The sequence below is a fragment of the Porites lutea genome, chromosome 2 (assembly GCF_958299795.1).
Source record: "Porites lutea chromosome 2, jaPorLute2.1, whole genome shotgun sequence".
In the NCBI taxonomy this organism is placed as follows: Eukaryota; Metazoa; Cnidaria; class Anthozoa; order Scleractinia; family Poritidae; genus Porites; species Porites lutea.
The window spans coordinates 18542888-18562844 of record NC_133202.1 but is presented as its reverse complement, the minus strand read 5'-3'; the positions used below and the strand labels follow the sequence as shown (position 1 = coordinate 18562844).

Below are 19957 nucleotides of genomic sequence, written 5' to 3'. Positions count from 1 at the left end.
AGGAACGTGTTAACATGACCACTGCCTTACAAAGTATATTACACACAGTATTTTAACTATCATGAGGAGAAAAAAGCCTAACTCATTTTCAGGTGTTCGGAACATTCACTAAAAGCCATACACCAGGATAGATGTAAAGTTTATTTTTTAAATTAACTATTCATTTTCTTTTGGAAAGGCATTTGACAGTCAAATCCGGCGCTATGGTACTTGTATTTGACAACTACATTAGCGTCAGTAATGGGACGGAAATTCGAACAACCCTGTCTCAAAAAGTTCAATGCCCGGGGGTCGCCCGGAGGCGAAAATGTTGAAGTTTCGAATTAATCGGCAAGTTACTGTGCTCTTAAATTTACTGCTGAAGTTTGTTAAAAGATTCACGGTGGGGCAAGTTATTAAATTTATCGTTAGGGCTTATTAAATTTACCGCAGGGGGATTTATTAGATTTAGCCTCAAAGGTTATTACTTTTCGGGTAATACGATTTACAGTGATACAATATCTTGAGAAGTATAATTGAACAGATACAGCAAAATAGAACCCATTTGTAATTAATCAGAAGCAAGATTCAGAATCCTGATTGAATAAAGTTTAACTCAATGATGTTATAAAGGAGGAAAGATTATTGCAAATATGAACGTATATCTAGCACTTTGTATGTTCTAATTATATTTCTTGCGTTAAAAGCAAATTTGAATTCAATAACATAAATTAATTGCAATAAATTATTTATATTCATCGATTTTAAAGCCAATCTACGCCCCATTTACTCAGTAGTTTACAGACACAATTACAACCGGTGAACTATGAAGGGCGCATCGTGCTGGGTTACTCTGTTGATGTTTGCTCTTCTGGAAGCTTGGAGACTTAAATGTTTGGCAGTTGCTAATCAAGGTAAAACCTCTTTTCCATTTTTCTTTTCCGAGGGTGATAACAACTTCCCCGAGGACAATCTTCTGCATTGTTTATGATAAATGAAACTACAAGAAATGAAAAGCTTCAGTTCTCATGCTCCCTTTTCTTACAGTGAAATTTCTCTTATGTCACAGAAACAAATTGTAGTGCATGAATTTATCACGATAAATGTCTGAGGATTTCATGTAACATCGCTCTACTCACGACTCTCAATATAGAAATCATTCAGTAAATGACTCTCCAGACGGCACTGCAAAAGGCTAATTTTCTTGGACCACAGTTTCTCAATGGAGTCCACATTTTATGCAGAGCCTTATTACAAGAGCTCATTTTGAATAAAACAGAGGTTATAAATATGAATATTGGAACTGCGAACGTTGCAAGTAGTAGACTTACCGTTCTAGAAAAAATATTGTGCGGTAAAAACAAATGACAGTTACATGTCAATGTTCCGGGTAACTTCCATCGAATTAGAACCCTTTCAATTTCATAACAATCAAAAATTAAAAAGTGTATATCTCCAAGTACAATAAAAAGGTACGTAGAGTGTTACAACTGCCAAAGAAAGAAGACTACAGCTAAGGTGGTTTTAACTCCGATAATCTATAATCCTACTCTCAAGCTATATATATAGTTAAGCAAAATCCAGGAGAATTCTCAATGCAGTCGGGATAGCGTTTTTTTGCTTGAAGCTTATCCCTCTCACAAGGCAATCGCCAATTTAAAAAGTTGCAACAGTCAACACATTGACATACAGTAGAACCTCGATAACTCGAACTCCCGTTAACTCGTACCATTTCCCTTGGATTTCACCCCACCTGTGTAAACTCGAACTTGGATAACTCGAATTCCTCGCTAACTCGAACTAAATTTCCTTTCAAGTTTCACTGGAATTTACCCTGATAACTCGAATTCTGGTTCTTGTGACTCCACTCGGATGCCATTTCATTAGCTCTTCTTGTTTTATAATTGGTAAAACCAGTAAAATTTACACTACAGCAATTTTATTTTGATTGGTGCAACGAACAGATCACGTTTTATCATAAAGATGCCTAATCATGTTACCATTTCTGGTGAAATACGAGTTAGATTTGCACTGTACTATACACTGGAGCGCTGGAAAATCAGTAACTATTAATTATTAAGATGGCAAATTTGACACTCAATCGGCCCCTGTAACTCGAACGCCCGCTTTCTCAAACTAATTTTCGTTTCCCTTCAGAGTTCGAGTTAACGGGGTTTTACTGTATTTGGTTGATAAAAAATTAATTTACTATTAATAATTCCGTTTTGGCAAACCCTTGCTAAGACTTATTTGGTTATTTCTTAGCGGTACAACACCTTGAAAGCCAAAAGGCTTCGCGTTTTCTTCAAAAACTGAGGTTAAAGGAGAGCAAAGAGCAGAAAATAACAAATTGATGGGCCTATTTTTCTTACTGTCAATGGGTATGAAGCACCCGTCGGAAAATTCACAAAAAGATACTATTTCCATTTGTTGATCTGAGTTAGTTTACCAATGAATATAAAGTATAAAAGGTATCAAAAGTGTCAGAAGACAACAAATACTGCAAGCTCTCGTGCCGAGAAACATTCCGGCCCGGTTTGTTTCTTTTTGTATTCTAGTTTGCATACTACTGAGCGGAGAATTGAATTAGTTAACAATTTTGTATTTTACGAAAAAAGAAGGGTAAATTATCTTCTTTGATAAGAAGAAAGTTTATTAGAAGATAAATAAAATAATCTTTCAGATCTTTTTTAAATTAAAATTCAATACTTTTGAAGTCAGATCTCACAATGTCAGTCCGACTCTTTCTAATTTTCCACAATCAGCTGCACAGTTATCTTTATGCAGTGTCGCTTATTTTCACCTGTATCTAATGAACCTGTGTGGGGGGAGTATTGACGCTTCTCGTTTTGTACTATTTACCTCTGCTTACGTTTAAATTTCAGAGGAGTCTGTTTGTCATATTTGCTCTTGTACAATTTCATGGAAAGGCCAAGTTGTGAAATGCACTGGCAAAAATTTAACTCAACTACCTTCTAGTTTCCCTGCATCAACGAAAATACTGTGAGTATCAAGTTCAGATCAAACGGTCTTAACACTAAAATTTCCTGACAGGCGATGTGGTAATTGTTTGACACCACGTCTTATATTTGTGAGATGTTACGAGAAACTCGTTTAATCTTTGACGCTACATTCCTTTTCCCCTCAAAATTTTCAGGCTGTATAACCTGCTCTCTCATCTTTGTTTGACTCGTACAAGCGCCGTGTAATCAAGTCTCTATTATCATTAAAAAGGTGGTCATGTCATCGCGCCGAGATGAGGGAATGTTGTGGCCATTTCAGTTTGAAATGAAAGTTGTAATCATGTTGTCACCGCGGCTAGTCGTGCATGGGCTGCTTTGGCTGGGTGTGTCAAAATGGAGAGAACCTTGAACGTTAATGGCTTTTTCTAGGTGTGAAACTGCCTCTCTTGAACCGTGTGTATTTACTGTGCTTTCACAAACATGCGAATTCTCAAGTTCAAAAGCCAACCGACGATTGCGTTTTTCACTGCCGTCAATCATCTTAACGAACCTCTTAGGAGACAAAACTTTACTTTAACGGTTTCAAAAGGTTATGGTTTGTAATTTGTTATTGGTGGATTTCGATCCGTTTCGTGTTTCTGTGTTTCAAGGTTCATTGCGTGTGATCGTAATTATGATTGACGGCAGCGAAAAACGCAATTGTGAAGGCGGCTTTTGAACTTTAGAGTTCGCATGTTTGTGAAAAGCGCAGTAAGCAATAGACCACACTTTCTATGGGTTTACCGGCGTGATAACCCACACGGGATGTTGGGAGAACACGAGAAAAGTTTCGAGTGTTCTCCCAACATCCCAAGTGGGTTATCACGCCGGTGAACCCATAGAAAGTGTGGTCTATTGCTTTTATAAAATAACTTCTAGTAGAATGGAGTGTTTCAGGTAAAAAATATGGTTCTAGTACCGTGATCAAGTCACGTCTTCTCTCTAAAGTCATCATAAGCCAATCATGACTCACGATGTAATAGCGTTGACCTTTCTCAAAACTCAGTTCAGTCAAACAACAAACAACAGCACTTCAAAACACGAGTTTTGGCACTCATTAAATGATAACTTATAAAAGCTGTTTTACAGGAAAAGTCAACACATATTCATGCGAACGTACAATGAAAGAATACGTTCATGGTTTGTTTACTACAGAAGTAGAAATTAACTGAACATCAGACTGTACGCAGCTGTATTTTGTTGAGTCGATCCGTAAGTCCGTAAGAATTTCATTGTTACAGACGGAACTGACAGCTATTGTAATGAAGGACTTCATTCACTTTTTACAAGCCGCAGTGGTTTGAGATCTGTTTTCTGGACTATTATGATGAAGAAATGCTGGGGTAACGACGTGGCTGCATTTACGAAGTTGTCGCATGTAACTTTATATGCACGCACAGCGACCGATGGAAATATGTCAGTGGTGGAGAAAGGTTTCTTTGCCGTAGCCACATATTGGCGTAAATATTTGTCGATTCGTGAAGTCAGGTGGTTTGAGGTAGGTTATGGCATCGATATCACCGAATAATTTGTGCAATTGTTGGAAAAAACCGGCCCGAAACTCTGACATCTTTCATCATCGTTGGCAGCTTGTTTACAAACTACAGCGGCCGATTTTGTACCATATCTTGATCAGAGATCTCTTTTTGGAACAATTTCTTTCATTAAGGAATTTAATTCTGACATAAAATAAATCAAGAATGCTAAAACTATCCGTTTTGTTGCTGGTTGGCACATGGTTAAGTTTTCCTAGAGACTTTCTACACCAGAAATTCACACAGTTGTTGTCTTTCTCTGCGATTGGCATCGTCGTAAAATGTAAACTGTTTTCCAGCTTTGTACTTTATAACTTCTAAAGCTATGGCAGTAGCGAATTGTGAGGCTTAGTAATAAAATGTGGAAACCAACGCTTTTAATATTAAGAAGGGTTGGGTAAGTAACTTGTTCTGTTTTTTAGCCTTTCTAAAATCGTTGTTTGCAGATCAATAGCCGGTTTTGTTTATGGCTCGTGGTCCGGATGCCTTTTTCTATGGGTTTACCGGTATAATAAACCATAGGTTTTTGACCAATCAGATCACGCGTACTATCTCAGTTATTTTATAAAATCTTTTGTACTATAACCCTGTTTACTTAGACATTGCGGTCAAGCCAGGTTAAGCGTACCCCCCAAAAATCCATTAGTGAATTTATTATTCGAAAGTTGAATCCGTTGGTAGTTGAAGATTTCAGGTTTATCTCTGCATTCCTGTAGGCGTAATAAGCAGTGAATTCACACTCGAGGTCGTTATGAAATTTCTGGTTGCTCAGTTTTCCTGAATTTGATATGAATGTTTTCAAAGCTATTTTATCCATTCAAAGATTTTCCATCTGACCATATACTGAGAAGTTGCTGTCATAAATTCACTGCTGGTTATTACGCATGCGGCAATATATAATGCAAATTTAAATTTGATGCTGGTCGCAGCAACGACTAACGGATTCATTTTTTAAGTAATCGATTCATTGATGGAATGTAGGAGTTATGCCCTAACTCCGACTCTTCTCTGCAAAATTCCGATGTTACTAATTCAGTTAGTTGGTCCCTGTGCGAATTTCTCTCGGGGAAGTTAAAGAAGAAACTGATAGCCTTGCCGTTCTAAACTATAGAAATCATCTTGCCTTTAACAACAGAATAAAAGATAAATTCCAAAGCTTTTCTTTTTATTTGTAGATACTTAGACCAAAACAACCTGACTAGAATCTCAAGAGGAGCCTTCTGGAACTTGCGGAACCTAACCTACCTGTGAGTAAATCATTTGTTTCTCTATTTGGTGAAGACGATTTAATATATTCAATATATTGATGAGGCTATTTTGATCAAACGCATTCTTCACAGGAACCTTGGACGTAACAACATTAAATATGTTGAGAATGGAAGTTTCAAAAGTCTTAGCATCTTGGAAGACCTGTAAGTAACCGGGCAGGTGAAATGTATGATCATGGCATGGCCCTTAAGTAATACATCTCAGGGGCAGACGGGTTGATTTAAACCCGTTGCCTCCAGGGTAAAACCAATAGAGCTACCGTAGACCATTTAAACATCGAGTCTTTCTATTCTTAATACCCGCACAGGAAGTTTTCGACATTTTCTTGGTAGAGCGCGTGTCACAAATAAAATAGAAAACGTCCAGTGAACCTCAGCCTTCCCTTACTAACAAAACATTTTTATACCTTACAATCATAACACTTTCCAGAAGATTTGACCACTTCACCGCGCCGTCCAAAGTATGCCAATGACAGTCCGTCTACTTTTGAGTCAGAGTCAATTATAATCCCAGTCCTCATTGACCAAACATACTTTACCACACCTGCTAATGAAACTAAAAGTGTTTCTTTTTTACGATAGGAAAAAACTATGTGCCACTAAGTTATCGACGTTGATTTTTGCCAATTTAAACAAATGACAACTAATGAGATTCCTATGCAAGAATCAGTTTCTTTAAATCCCCTTTATTTCAATCCACCATCTTAGCGGCAATTATGACAGTCGTGGCGGCGATGATTTTCACATGTATCCTTTATTGTGATGACACTCACTGATGATGGTTATGATTTAATGAATCTTTAGGTACCTTCACGATAATAGCATTGAAAGCCTTACTCCTGGAGTATTTGATGGCCTGGAATCTTTGACAGACTTGTATGTGTATTCTAATATAGTGCACTGGTAGTTAAGTGATGTTTGTTGTCACTGTAATTTTTCACCATTAAAGCACACAACAAGCAGAGTGGCTTGTCTGGATAAATTTGAACGATTATAATTTTACTCCTCTTCGATAGATTCTACGACTATTTCTAAAATTTTCCCGGAGACATTTTTGGTCTGTGATACAAATTTGTCTTCATATTTAACATCTCATGGCAATTCTAAGGTATTAAACCAGCTGGTTTTCTAACTTAGACCGTAAACGGCCGAATCAAAGTCAATAGTTATCTACACCTTACAAACTCTTACTGGCGAACTCAACCAGAACTGACAAAAATAACTGGAGTAACCGGGCAAACCAAGAATTTGATTAACAATAACGACTGTTATTACTATAACAAAAGAGGCATAGAAACCCACCACAAATATGAAAGAGTCTTCATGACCAATAACATAACGGTTTAACATACGACCAATAACCAATCAGGTCAATATAGTTGAGTATCAGCAACTGAAGATGTGATAGCCTGAGAAAATTGCCTACATTTCTCGAAGCTACCACTGGTTTACGCGCGAAATGACGTCTTACAAACGAGCGCAGAAATTCCATACTGATGACGCGTCACTACCCAGATCTGGGTAGTGACGCGTAATCCTACCACATAGGTACCACTTTTCATACCGGAATAACTTTTGATTTCGTATCACGTTTACATGATGACTAGGTTATTTTATATCTCGTTATTTGAAGGTACACTTCATGTTGTTAAAATAAACGTGTGATTCAAAATCGCAAACATTACGCATGCGCTACCCGTTCCAGTCTACTGGCAGACCGATTGTCGTTTCCCGTTTAAATGATACCGTTGCGATATTTCGTACTGGAGTGAAATTCCCTCCCTGTTGCAGCAACCGGGGTGAACTCACGCCGGGGTGACTCGCGCCGGCATGACGTTTTGTGGTGGTATCATGTAAACAAATATAGAGTCATGAGAGGGAACCGGAGTGAATTAGCCCCGGCACGAAAGTCTCCCAGGTGTCATGTAAACACCCCCTGACAAAAAGCTAATTTGTTTTGCGCGGAAGTGAATACCACCTATCTAAGCATAACGAGATAGAAGATGGCGGCAGTGAAAAACAGAAGCCACATCAATATCAGAATAAGGTGGTCGATCGAAAGGAGCTTATGAAAAGTTGAACAGGCAATTGTTCTGGCCACAACGAAGCTCAGCGATTTAAGAAAATGTCAAAAGAAATCCTCAATAGTGGATGTTAGACTTATTATATGTTGTGCTTTATCTTTGCATACCTCATGGACAAGAAAATAAGCGTCGTACCGTTCCTGGGAGGATGCGGTACTTGATCGGAGGCGGTGTGTTTCCGATCAAGGGTGGCGCTGTTTCCAGCGACTACTGTATCTGTTTAGTTTCTAAAATAGCCGTATTTGTCTACAGGTTTTCTTTTTGTTAGTCCTCCACTGACTTTTATTACTTCCAAAACAGGATGCTTCAGAATAACAAGATTTCAGTGCTTCTTAAAGGCACCTTCCGTGGCGTTAATTCTTTAGTTAAATTGTGAGTATTGTTGTGGAGTATTCTAGGAGTTATTTTTTAAGACAGGTCTATGTTATCTTTGAAGTTTAGTTTTTGTTTCATTAAGTCTTGTTTTTGTCCACGTACTGTTTTCCTGTTTTGATCTTTTATTTTTACTTGTACTTGAATTCATGCTTAGCTAGCGAATTTGTTTATTGGCATATTAGGAATGTTATTCGCTTGGCATTGTCAGATGTTAGTTTTTAACAGGTGGTCGTGTTTGTGGTGTTAGAGCTGACCTTCGTTCTTTGGTACTTATCAGTTGCGACTGTGCGAAGGCTAGTCTATTCCCTAACAATAGCAAACCTGTTACAATGTTAGCGATAAGGTATACAATAGAAAATTTTCCGGTCAGCTAACCCAAACATGTCCAGCTTTGGCTATTAAAACCGCTACTATACTTGAACTAGTTAGAAGTAAGAGTAAAGAGGAGAAGTAGAGTAAAAGTAGAGAAGAGAGAGAAGAATAAAAGCAAGAAGTAAATCAGATTCCTGGTACCTCTTCGTGTAGCGAGCGAGTTGTTCGAACACGCCCCCACAGTATTATAATGTACATTTGTAATAGGGTATTCCGATTTAGTGGAAATTCCTTTTGTTCGGAAATATGTTTTCTGTCTGTTAGATTTCCTAGTTTAATGCCTTTGTGACGCTTGCTGAAATAAAGCTGGCATGTGATTTCTTTCAAACCGTCGAAAGCATTTTGTTAAAAGATTTATAGCGTAAGATGTACATTTAATGTAAAATCATTGGACGTCTAGAGAATTAAACACGTTAGAAAATTATAACGTTTAACATCACTGGAATGCTAATTTCAACAACAAAAAAGGATAAAAAGCGAGAGAGGCATGTTGACATAAGCCATCATCTGATTAAAAACCGTTTGTCCATAACGCCCTGGTCGATCGTGCGAAACAACTGAAACGAGGTGCTTGCTTTGGTTTGCTTTCATTGTTCTGCTCCAGCTGTGCACCCGTATTGTTTGCATAAAAATGGCGGCAGGGCATTTTTCATTTCCAATGAATCGGAAAACACTAATTGAAACACTTCTAACGCCATGTTTTCTGCTTAATATTTTTCATTAAAACTGCCTTACAGTTTTATTATACACAAAGTGTGCGTTTTTAAGTTGTATAAATACCTTATGAAACAATTGTTACATTTGCTTCACTAGATTAAAACAGCACATAATTTGCGCGGAAAATTCAGAAAATTCATCCATTTTCCATGAGATGAATTCTTGGAATGGTTTTCATCTTCTGAGAAGATAACCATGTCATAATCAGCGCCTAAAGAACTGAAGACTTTCCACTGCTCTTTGCTGAAAACAGTAATTAAATGTACCAAACAAAAATACAAAAACAAAAACGATGGCCCCTTTTTCGCTCATATAATCTACGGTTTCCAGTCACACTATATCGCCTTGAGGTGCCAATGCATGAATTTTGATAAGAAAAAACGTGAAAAAATGAGATAATATATACAACCTTTTGGCCTGTTAGAGGCATTCAGATAATAGTGAGAGAGCGAAAAGAAATAATATTGAGGGAATTGCATTGCTCCCTACAATCATAGCGCCTGGAACAGCTAAATTATTTCGTGCCTCGCTATCAAAGTACCTCATCCTTCGCATGCTGAACAAAAAAGCAATAGACAATACATACACTGTAAATATCGGCGGGAATCACTAAAACGTGTATTTTCGTTTACCGATTCCCTTTACAGCAAGAGTGGATGAAGGGGGCAGAGAAGGCATCCCCCATACACACCTTATTCCATAGGTAATTCGTCTCGAGTTATTTTTAAGACCACAGATCCCAATGGGGATTAGACAACAGCCAATCACATAGCGCGAATGTGTTCCGCGTGGATGACCCACGCTCAGAGCTACGCGTCCTTCACGAATTGACGCTGAAAAAAATGGCGGAAGACGCGGAGAGCGATATTGCTATTCGTTTTGTCGACGAAAACGACTAAAGAGAGATTTCTACTAAAGCGGTGTCAGCGAAATGGAAATTAAAAAAGATTCGCTCTTCCTCTCTTGTATAAAGCTAACAGTACATCAGGGAAATCCTTAACACACTGAATATTCTCTCAGGATCATTTGTAATTTACAGTTTGAAGAGAGCAATTTCTGGTTCGATATTTATTCTTTTATTAGTCGTTTATTATTCAACACAAATAGCATTTGGCGTCCTACTTGCTTTATTGTACAAACGATCGGTTTCAATAGACCGGCGAAATTTCTCATTTTATCAAAGCACTGAGGTTACGACAACTTCGAGTTAAACTGATTTCACGGATTGTCAAATAGTCCAGCGATTCCCTTTTCCCAGGTGAGCGCCGATTCATTTCGCTTCGATATTCAGAAATGCTCTCGATCTCTTTACGCTTTCATTGCCTTTCGCCCGACATGTTTTGGACGGCGTTTAGTCATGCGAAACCTCCACGAAACATCCACGCAGCGCGAGGTAACTTTATCCCGATTCTAAAAATAACTCGAGACGAATTACCTATGGAATAGGGTGTGTATGGGGAATGCCTTTTCTGTCCCCTTTATCCTCTCTTGCTTTACAGATATCTCCAGTATAACAACGTTACTTTCATACAAGAAGGATGTTTCGAAAATCTTCTGACACTACGAACTCTGTAAGTTACTAAACTGTTTTACTTTCCCTAAAACAAGCAAAATACTAATTATTATAATGTTAACAATCAAAAAAATTTAATCAGGCTTATAATATAAATTGTAATGAATATTATTTTTTGAAGATTAGCAAAAGTACTGTGAATAACACATAGCTTGAAGGGAAATTTCTCTTGGTACACATTAAATTAAATCGCAGCAGGTGTGCAGGTCTCTTGCAGGTTTCAGACCAACACCCGCCCCCCTTCACATCTCTTCAATATTGCAGATTAATTTATTTTGGAAGATTAATAGAATAAACCGTTTAACAAGGAAAAAGTAGCCATGGAATCGAAGTTGACTGAGCTTACTTCCAGGCTTAATCAGACTACTTGCTTTTCTCAATTTTAAGCAAGATTAATTTTTCATGCGCCTTTTTGGCAAATGCTCTGGGTCGCTACTCTGGAGTTAAGTTAATAGCTTTTCATTTACTTTTATTTAATTACCTACATTCAGAAAGCTTCAAGAAAACCATTTGAAAAAAGTTTATTGGGGACTATTTCATGGATTGAATAATATGAAATACTTGTAAGTAGCAATAGGTTTAAAATAGAAAACATGTTATGTACCTAACAAACACGGTATCACAACAGTTAGTTTCCTTACATAACTAAGTCATTCAGCGTATTAGAATGATTTTATTTGACCCGAATAGTTAACGGACTTAATGCCAAATAGTTGGAAGTCAAAAAAAAGGGAAAAAAAAACAACGTAATAATGCGTAACACTCCACTGTCAAATTCCAGAGTTAAGCAAAATCACTCTTAAAGGCACTTAATCAATCATTTGTGAAGTAAAGGGTTGCGACGTTTCGACCGCGTACTGCAGGTCTCAATCAGGTGATAGTGTCGATTACTGAGTAGGACTATCTGTACCACAGTGACTGTATCACGAACAACGCTCACGGTTAGTGGGTTTCGATCCAAAGCATTGATGTCATTATTAGAGGAGGAAACTGTTCATTCAGCGTCCACTGTGGTAGTGATGACCTGTTGTGTTGTCTGATCGCCGATAGTAGGCATCTATGCTTTAGGGAATTGAGATTCCACTGTCCCCAGGCCTCTTGATGTTGTTAGAGTGAAGTCTTATGTGAATATCCTCTTTAACTATACGAGAGTATCATACGGTGTGGTTCTCGGTGAGTAAACCAAACCTCGTCCCAAAGCGAATAATGCCGGTCTCAGAACAGACTGAAGCTTAAGTACGTGAAAGCTGTATATCCCTATCGAGCTCCTTAATCCGTTCACGCGTGCGCCGTCCCTTTTCTCCAGTGTATACTTTTCCGCATTTGCAAGGAATCTTTAAACTACTCCATCCTGATGTGCTGGGCAACGACGAAGTGGTTTTCGGTTGTGGGTTCTTTATCGACTTTATCAGGTGTCTGATTTGAGATTTCGTAATGTTAGCTACAAACCGTACGGGTATCCGTTAGAGACAAGAACAGAGAATAAATGCTTCTTTTCCTCAGAGATAACTGATGGCTTAGTTATGATGGATTACGGTCAATCGTATGAGCACTTGACAACACATATGTGAGATTTTTATTTCAATCCTCTTTCTTTAGGGATCTTCATAATAACAGAATCCAAACTATAACACCTGGTGGATTTGAGAACCTGGAATATCTATCAGAATTGTAAGCTATTCGTATAAGCCCGTTTTATATGTTAGCATAAATTCTACACTTTCTTTTAGCAATGGCTTTAAAGGGACTGTTAAAGGGCGAACGTCTGTCATGACAATCATCTTAAGAATGCACGTCAGTAGTGTGGCATGTAACGTATTACAAGACACCCAATCAATTACAAGTCATTATTTCCCCTTTTCTTTGGGGATCTTCATAATAACAATGTCGTGAGTTGTACCAGGGGGATGCTATTCACAATTGCGAATGTTTATCTTTTTAGGGATCTTCGGGGAAACAACATCCAAAGCATAACACCTGGTGGATTTAAAGGCCTGAAGCATTTGGAAGAATTGTTAGCTATCACTTAAATCCCCCTAAACTTAATTCCATTTTTACTCGCGATTCATCTATCCCGCTAACAGTGATTCCTCAGTTAAATTAGCCAAGAGGGGCGAGCACTTCGGGGAGGCGGCATAACAATTTATGTTACTTTGTAATACGCCGATTAATTTGGCCCCATGGCCCCAGGCAAACCCCGAGCATATATGGCCATCATTTTTGCCAAGGGAATGGGAAATTTGACCATTGCCTGGGTGGGGTGGGGAAATTGAACCAGGCGAAAATGTTAAGTTTAAAGTCTGTGGATCCCGGTCTGACAACGTGGTTTGATAGATGGAAGCTAATTTTATTCATTCTTTTACTCACCTTACGACCTTCTTCCGAGACATTTCTTTAAAAAAAATTAAAAGAAAAAGAACTTTTCATATAATTTAGCCATGGAAGAACAATTGAACAAAACATTCGATTGCAAATAAAACTTTCCATTTTTGAAGCATTTTTTGTGGTTTTGTTTGTTTTTTAAGCCACTCTTGGAGTGGATGTTAGCATTACACGAACATGGCATAGGCACTGACAAATAACCAGGCACATCCTTCCTTATAAAATTTATGATTTCAAACACCTTCTTCACTTTCGAGCTTTATGGTTTTCTCTTAAAATATTATTTTTTATTTAATTAGAATGCTAGACAACAACAAGATTTCAGAGGTCTTAAATGGAACATTTAGTGGTTTGGATCGTTTAAATTACCTGTAAGTATGATAGAGCCTTCGAAAGTACTTATATAAATATCCTGGGGATTCTTTGACTCTTGACGTTTTTTGGTGAATCAGTTGTATTACAATGAAAACTTCCTATTACACTGCTCTAGGGACGTAAGAAAATAGCCGTTTAACACAGATACTGAAATATTAAGTGGGCATTGAGATCAATAAGTATAAAACTTTGTGTCCGATTATGACAAACGTATTGCCCAATTCTCTATCAAAACTGATTGTTTTTTCAAGGTTTTTTTCCAACTGATTTGGTTCTTAATATAACTTCGATGATCCCATGATCCCCAGGATTTTTTTCATGATATTCTGTTTACATTGTATGCAATAATCATCTTTTATAATATACTTTACATATTTAATTTACTTTTAATCCATTGTCTTAGGTCTTTAATTAATAACAGAATTCAGCGCATTGCACCAGAGACATTTGAGGATTTAAAGGACCTAAGATCTCTGTAAGTGTAAGATAATAGCTGGATTTAGCCAAGGCTAAAAGTGAAGCTCTCGATATTTTACTTTGCACGTGCAGCACACTTTTTTTGTACATTTCTTTGCCGTTGTTTTGCACTACTGTTACGTGAAACTTCCAGAAACTTCCTAGTTGCACGTTTTATGGAGGGAATGTCGGACGTGTTCTTGTTCACTCTTTTTTCACTGTCGCTCCTTTTCACCCTGGTGACCGCTAGCATCCCGCCGCTACAAAATTTCATATTGTTTCTCCAACAGAAAATGTCTCCTTTTGTTTTTTCTCTCTCGCTCTAGCTCACTTTCTCGTTGAGCTTCGCTTGCCTGTCGCCCTAATTTCTCTTTGTCTCTGTCTTTCTCTTTCTCTATATTCCAAATTTGTGGACATGACAATTAATCTAAGCTTAATACTTAAAAAAAAAAAACAGGGATACAGAAACATTTTCCGCTTTCCGTTCTCGTCTTTATTGACTCTTAAGTTGTGTTTGCTTCACAAGACGCGGGAGGCCATACGCTTTCCCGCCAAAATAACCTGACATTTGGCATCGGCTTATATGTAGTGGGTGTACGGACGTTCGTTCGTACGCTACGTCATAACCAAATTTTCTCGGATAGATAGTTTAGCAAATTTTCTTACCCATGGTGCTCCGCGGGCGCGCTTCGTGCACGAGAGCTCCACTAAAAATAATCAAACTTACATAATACATTGCATTTACGAGATACCATGTGTCTGTTATTTACTATAGGCAAGGTTTACTGGGCTGTTCAGTTTGCAAGGTCTCGCCCACTCTGTTTCGTCTCTAAGCGTTCGATCAATATAAGATTCTTGGAAACTGCTCACCTACCAATGAGGTTTAAACTCACAATGGTTTTTTACATTTTTTATTTGTAAATTTTTGTTGACCATATATTCTTGTCCCTTGAAGGTCGCTAAATAAAAATAGCATCACAGAAATACGCAGTCTTACGTTTAAAGGACTACGATATGTTAAAGAAATGTAAGTTGATAAGGATGTCTTATACACCTCCTTTATTTGTTCATTCTCTTGGAATTTTTCAGGTTTTAGCATGGCCTTAATCGTTGCTTTTGACTTTAAATGAAGACTGTGTGTCTGTTTTGTCACTCTTAAACTGAGGTTGTATCTTTTCACCAGATTTTTGGGGAACAACAACATTACGACTGTGGAACCAGGAGCCTTTCACACTTTCAGCAAATCCAGGTTTTTTAATGACTTGTGAGTATTTAGTTTTCTTTTGTATAACTGTGAAAGGTTTTACCTTTTCATTCAACTAATTGATTAATATGGGCCATGACCGTTGGTCATGTCTTTAGGAGTTTTCAGGGGATGCAAAAGAAAAGAGAAGGAAGGGTATATATATACATATCATATCGGGTTTGGAAATCTTAACTACTTTGATAAATCTTGACTTGTCCAGGATACCGCGCATGCTTTGCAAGTGGAAAGTGTTGAGTCGTGTCTCTTGTTTGGCATAGTCTACTCCCGATAACTCGAACCTTGTAGGGAAATTGAAAAAAGTTCGAGTTATCGAGAGTTTCAAGCAAAAAACCGAAAATGAGGCAATGAGCAAATGGATAAGGAGAGAATGCAAGTATAAGCTAGTATCATGCACACTTAATGTAGTTGTTCACCCAGGGCAGCAAGAGATATAGACTAATATTTTGCAGAACGAATAAAGCAACAAAGCTTGTTTAATATACACGGATGGGCACTGAATTTGAACTGGAGTGACATTAAAGTAAAGACAAAGACTTAACACTGTTATTTATAAATAAACTCAATGTTTCGGACTTCAGTGCACTGTTTTTTTTTTACTTGTAACGCGCTTAAAACTTGGCTCGAGTTATCGAGAGTAAAATGATATAGAAATCATCTGAAGGGAAACAAAAATTACTTCGAGTTAGCGGAAGGTTCGAGTAATCGAGGGTGTGAGTTATCGAGGGTGAAATTACAGTAAATGTATGAAGAGATTCCAAGGGAAATCGACTTTGGTTCGAGTTGGCGCGAGGATCGAGTTAGGGAGTGTTTGAGTTATCGGGAGTCAACTGTATTTAATCTACGTCTCGCTGTCGAAGAACAGGTTGATCTCACAGACGTTATTTGATGACATTTTTGTTGTCACTATCAGCTTAGGGTTTGCCAAATATAGGAAAAATGGTTTATAGGTGACTGCAGTTCCTAATGCCTGAAGGTCGTAACTACGTACTGCTTTGTGAGGCAAAGGTGTAGATGGTCTTGCTTAGCTCTTTAATCCTAGTTTCGGGGTCTGGCTCATCATGGTCACCATGTGGTCTGCAGACAGCCAATAGCGTATAGGATCGAGTGGGGTTATTTCTCTTCCTCCAGATTTTTGAAAGGCTTGCTAAAAATGAATCTGATATCGCGGCCATCATCCATGTTTCCTAAAGTCCAGCTATGTCCGCGTTCAGTTTCTCGAGCTCCTAGTTTTTTTTACAGAGTTTTTAGAGTTATTGTTATCCTAAAGGGTAGTTGGAATGCCGGCGAGTTTTTGTTTTCTTCCAGTCTTCACTTTTTCTGAGTTCTTTTCTTACTTTGTGCGATGGTTACAGTGAGCTGCTCCTCATACACCCGAGGAAAATAAAGAAACTGACTGTGGTGGGAGCTTACTGGCTGGGAGCTTCCAAGCGTAAGCAGATGATGGCTCTTCAGAGAGATCTGAGAATCTTTCGAATGCAACACCTGCTCGTAACCGGTTACTGCTACTCCCCATGTCTTTTCAACGCCGCCGTCGGTGAGTTGGGAGCTATGCTTTCCAGCTCAGTGATAACAAGGGCTTACCAGTGTTGCATGAAGGAAAGGCTATTGCTATGTAGCATGTACCCTCTCTGTACGTCCTTAATGTACTGTATCACAAGACAACCAGACTGAAACTAAGCTCGTGGTTTAATATATCCCAAGACGTTTAAGGTATTTTCATGATAGGATACGTGACATCTCCCCTTTTTAAAACAACAAAGAAGCTGTTGTGGCAAACTGTAAACAACTGCAAGCAAAATTTAAAAAAGCTTAATCATAGAAAGCAAATGAACCCATTGTCAACATCCTTAACTTGACAGTTCATAAAAGTTCACAGTTCAGGCATAGTCTTAGTCCCGACCTCAGCGATCACGATCCTTTGCTACTCCTGGTTTACAAGGTCTGCTTTGGATACCGGTTGGAGTAGCACTAGTGGCTTTCTAAAGTCATGCTGAGGTCTGTGTTGTATCAGTCTATTTGTTCTTTACTTGTGAAGCTCTCTTGCTTAGGAGACGACGATTTCTTTGGTAGAATTTACCATCTACCATTTTCCAAAGATCTTAGTGTGTGATGCTTGCTTACAACAGTAGCTTGGGTCCATTCATTCTCATGATACATGAATTAAGGAGGTGACTCCTTGTTGCTTCGTTGGTCATAAGAAAATCTCTCTGTCCTGCTGAAAGCGCTGCTGAATTTCTTTGGATCCTTGGGTTTTAAGGAAATTGACCTTTGTTAGTAGGGACGTTTTTAATTTTAGACCCATGAGCATCTCAGCAGGGGGAAAGGCTTATACCATCCAAAAGAGTGTTTCTTTTGTTCAGCAGTGCCTTGAAAGGATCTTGTGCTGTCTTGAGAGGATTCTTGATGTTTTTAATTGCTCTTTCAACTTCCCCGTTTGCTTCAATTTATCTTAAAGGTCAAATGAACCAAAAAATTGAAATATTTTCTTTTGTCGCTTTACCTTCACCAAACACTAAAAAGAACCATCCTAAGTGAGATTTGGGTAAAGATTTTTCTTCCCAAGCCTTTATAGAAAGATAAAAGATCAAAATCCGAACATTTCCGAAGACTTCACGAAAATGTTTCTGAAATGGCTGTGTGATAGACTGAAGACTACGTGACGTCAATGTTGGTCTTTCAGGGCGGAAAAATGTTCTGCGCAAGCTTCTGCGCATTCGTCACTTGAAAATTACTTTGGATTCAGAACAACCAATGTTAGAGTAAAAACAGATCATTCCGTCAGTCTGAGGAGGAATAAAACGTTTTGAACATTTCAAAAGAGGTTTGTATTTTTCTATAATTGTGCATTCGATTTGTGAATTGATTTTGTGTCCAGTGCTTCGCCTTCTTTCGCCGGGCTGAATTAAACTGACCTGCTTGTATTCTGTTATTAGTAGTTACGGTTAGTTTTTTTTACATGCCCAGATTCATTTACCTTTCCAGAACCAGCTTTATCTTTGTCTTATGTCAAAGAACCGTAATGCTAACGCTTGCGAGTGAAAAAACATGAGCGCTTAAAACTTCCTCGGAACTATAGAAGGCTAGCAAGCTTATTCGAGAAGAACAGACTACTTCCATCACTTTTCTGTTGCTCAAGTAATAATAGTCGGAATATTTTTTTTTTCCTTTTCCATTTTTAATTTCGTAGTTTTGTTTTCTTTCTGTACGCAAATTTTCCTTTTCACTCGCTGTGAAGTAGCTGAGAACGACAACTGCCGGCAGTGGCTTCAAAACAATTAACTCTTTGCCCGTAAACAATTGCTGGAGCTGGATTTGACTGAAGCGAGCAAAACAAACCCTTATGTGCAGTTTTTTTGTACTTTCTAATGATTCAGTTTGCTGAGTTTAATTTGCTTGAATGAAGACCCTCGCATGGACCAGTTTTTAAAAATAGCTAAATGGTGAATCATGGCTTGGGTGCGAAGCTTGCAAATGATCTTTTGCTTTTAAGATCTTTAGGTAGGTTATTTCGCACAGAAAATTCACTTCTTCATTGTCAGCAGGTATAAGAGCCTTAAGCCTTATGTTTTTTGAGTCGAAATTTGTTGTTTTGCAACCTTATTGAAGCTTTTTTTAGTTCACTTAAGCTGAATTTTATGCATGATGGAATTGTTCTTTGCTTGTCGCCTCTCTTTGCGAGCTTAAAGTGGCGTCTATGGTCCTTAAAATGACCTCAGTCGGTAATTACATCATATAAATAACTGGAGAGAAGTTTTTGCAATAATGCTACTTCAACTTTGTTTGAAGGAAATCTTACTTGGTTTTTGAGAAGTGTTATGCACTTCGCACATGCTGATTTAAACTTAAAACCAATGCTTTACATTGTAAATTAAAATGAGTCAAGTTAAAAATCAACAGAAGAAAAACCTTAAACTATATAAGGGTAGAGATTTCAGCGGTAAATAGTGAACTCCAGACACTGAAATCGATTATCGAGCAACAACGACTTCAAGCGAACACCTCACAGGTAGGAGACGTTGCAACCAGATATGGAAACAGTATCCAAACGAGCGTTGATTTCTTGTGTGAGGACCACCATATAACGAAAAGCTTTCGGGCCGCGAGAATATCTCGAAAGAACTTGACAATCTAAGGCATAAGCTTGAAGCGATTTCTACAGGAGTTGACAGTCTGGACGCCGCCATTGATGACTTACTTAAGAACGGCTTTGAGTATAACGTTAAAGATGTTGGGCTTCCTGAAAGGGACGAGCATGAGTCTGCTGAAACCACCACGCAGTTGCGTTTGAAACTTTTCTATGCTATCGGAGCCGATGGAGTTTTTCGTCTCTAACATTAAAAATATCTGGTCGACCTGGAAAGGTATGAATAAAATATTGGGAAATGCGAAGAAGAGGGAAAAAATCGAAACGAATTAACTTCATTCGTCGAAACGAGCATTCATGTTCAAGATAATGAAGATAATTATTTGAATGTTACTCATTCATTAGGAATACGTAATTTGTTGTATATACCTCCAGTTGTAATGTTAGTCTATTATCAAATAACAAAGTCCCTGCACGTGTAGTTTACA

The 19957-nt window shown here is 38.1% G+C and overlaps 1 protein-coding gene and 1 long non-coding RNA gene across 2 annotated transcripts in view; both read left to right on the top strand.

Annotated features, from left to right (window-relative positions):
* Positions 1 to 19957, top strand: part of LOC140927951 (uncharacterized) — a 75971-nt gene that overhangs the window by 49351 nt on the left and 6663 nt on the right. The gene's annotated exons all lie outside the window — the stretch shown is intronic.
* Positions 783 to 19717, top strand: LOC140927494 (uncharacterized). The gene is made up of 14 exons (XM_073377153.1): positions 783 to 893; positions 2865 to 2982; positions 5692 to 5763; positions 5857 to 5928; positions 6589 to 6660; positions 8169 to 8240; positions 10832 to 10903; positions 12505 to 12576; positions 12848 to 12919; positions 13587 to 13658; positions 14066 to 14137; positions 15074 to 15145; positions 16738 to 16919; positions 19455 to 19717. Exons 1-14 carry the CDS (start codon positions 806 to 808, stop codon positions 19715 to 19717), a joined length of 1371 nt encoding a protein of 456 aa, XP_073233254.1. The 5' UTR covers positions 783 to 805.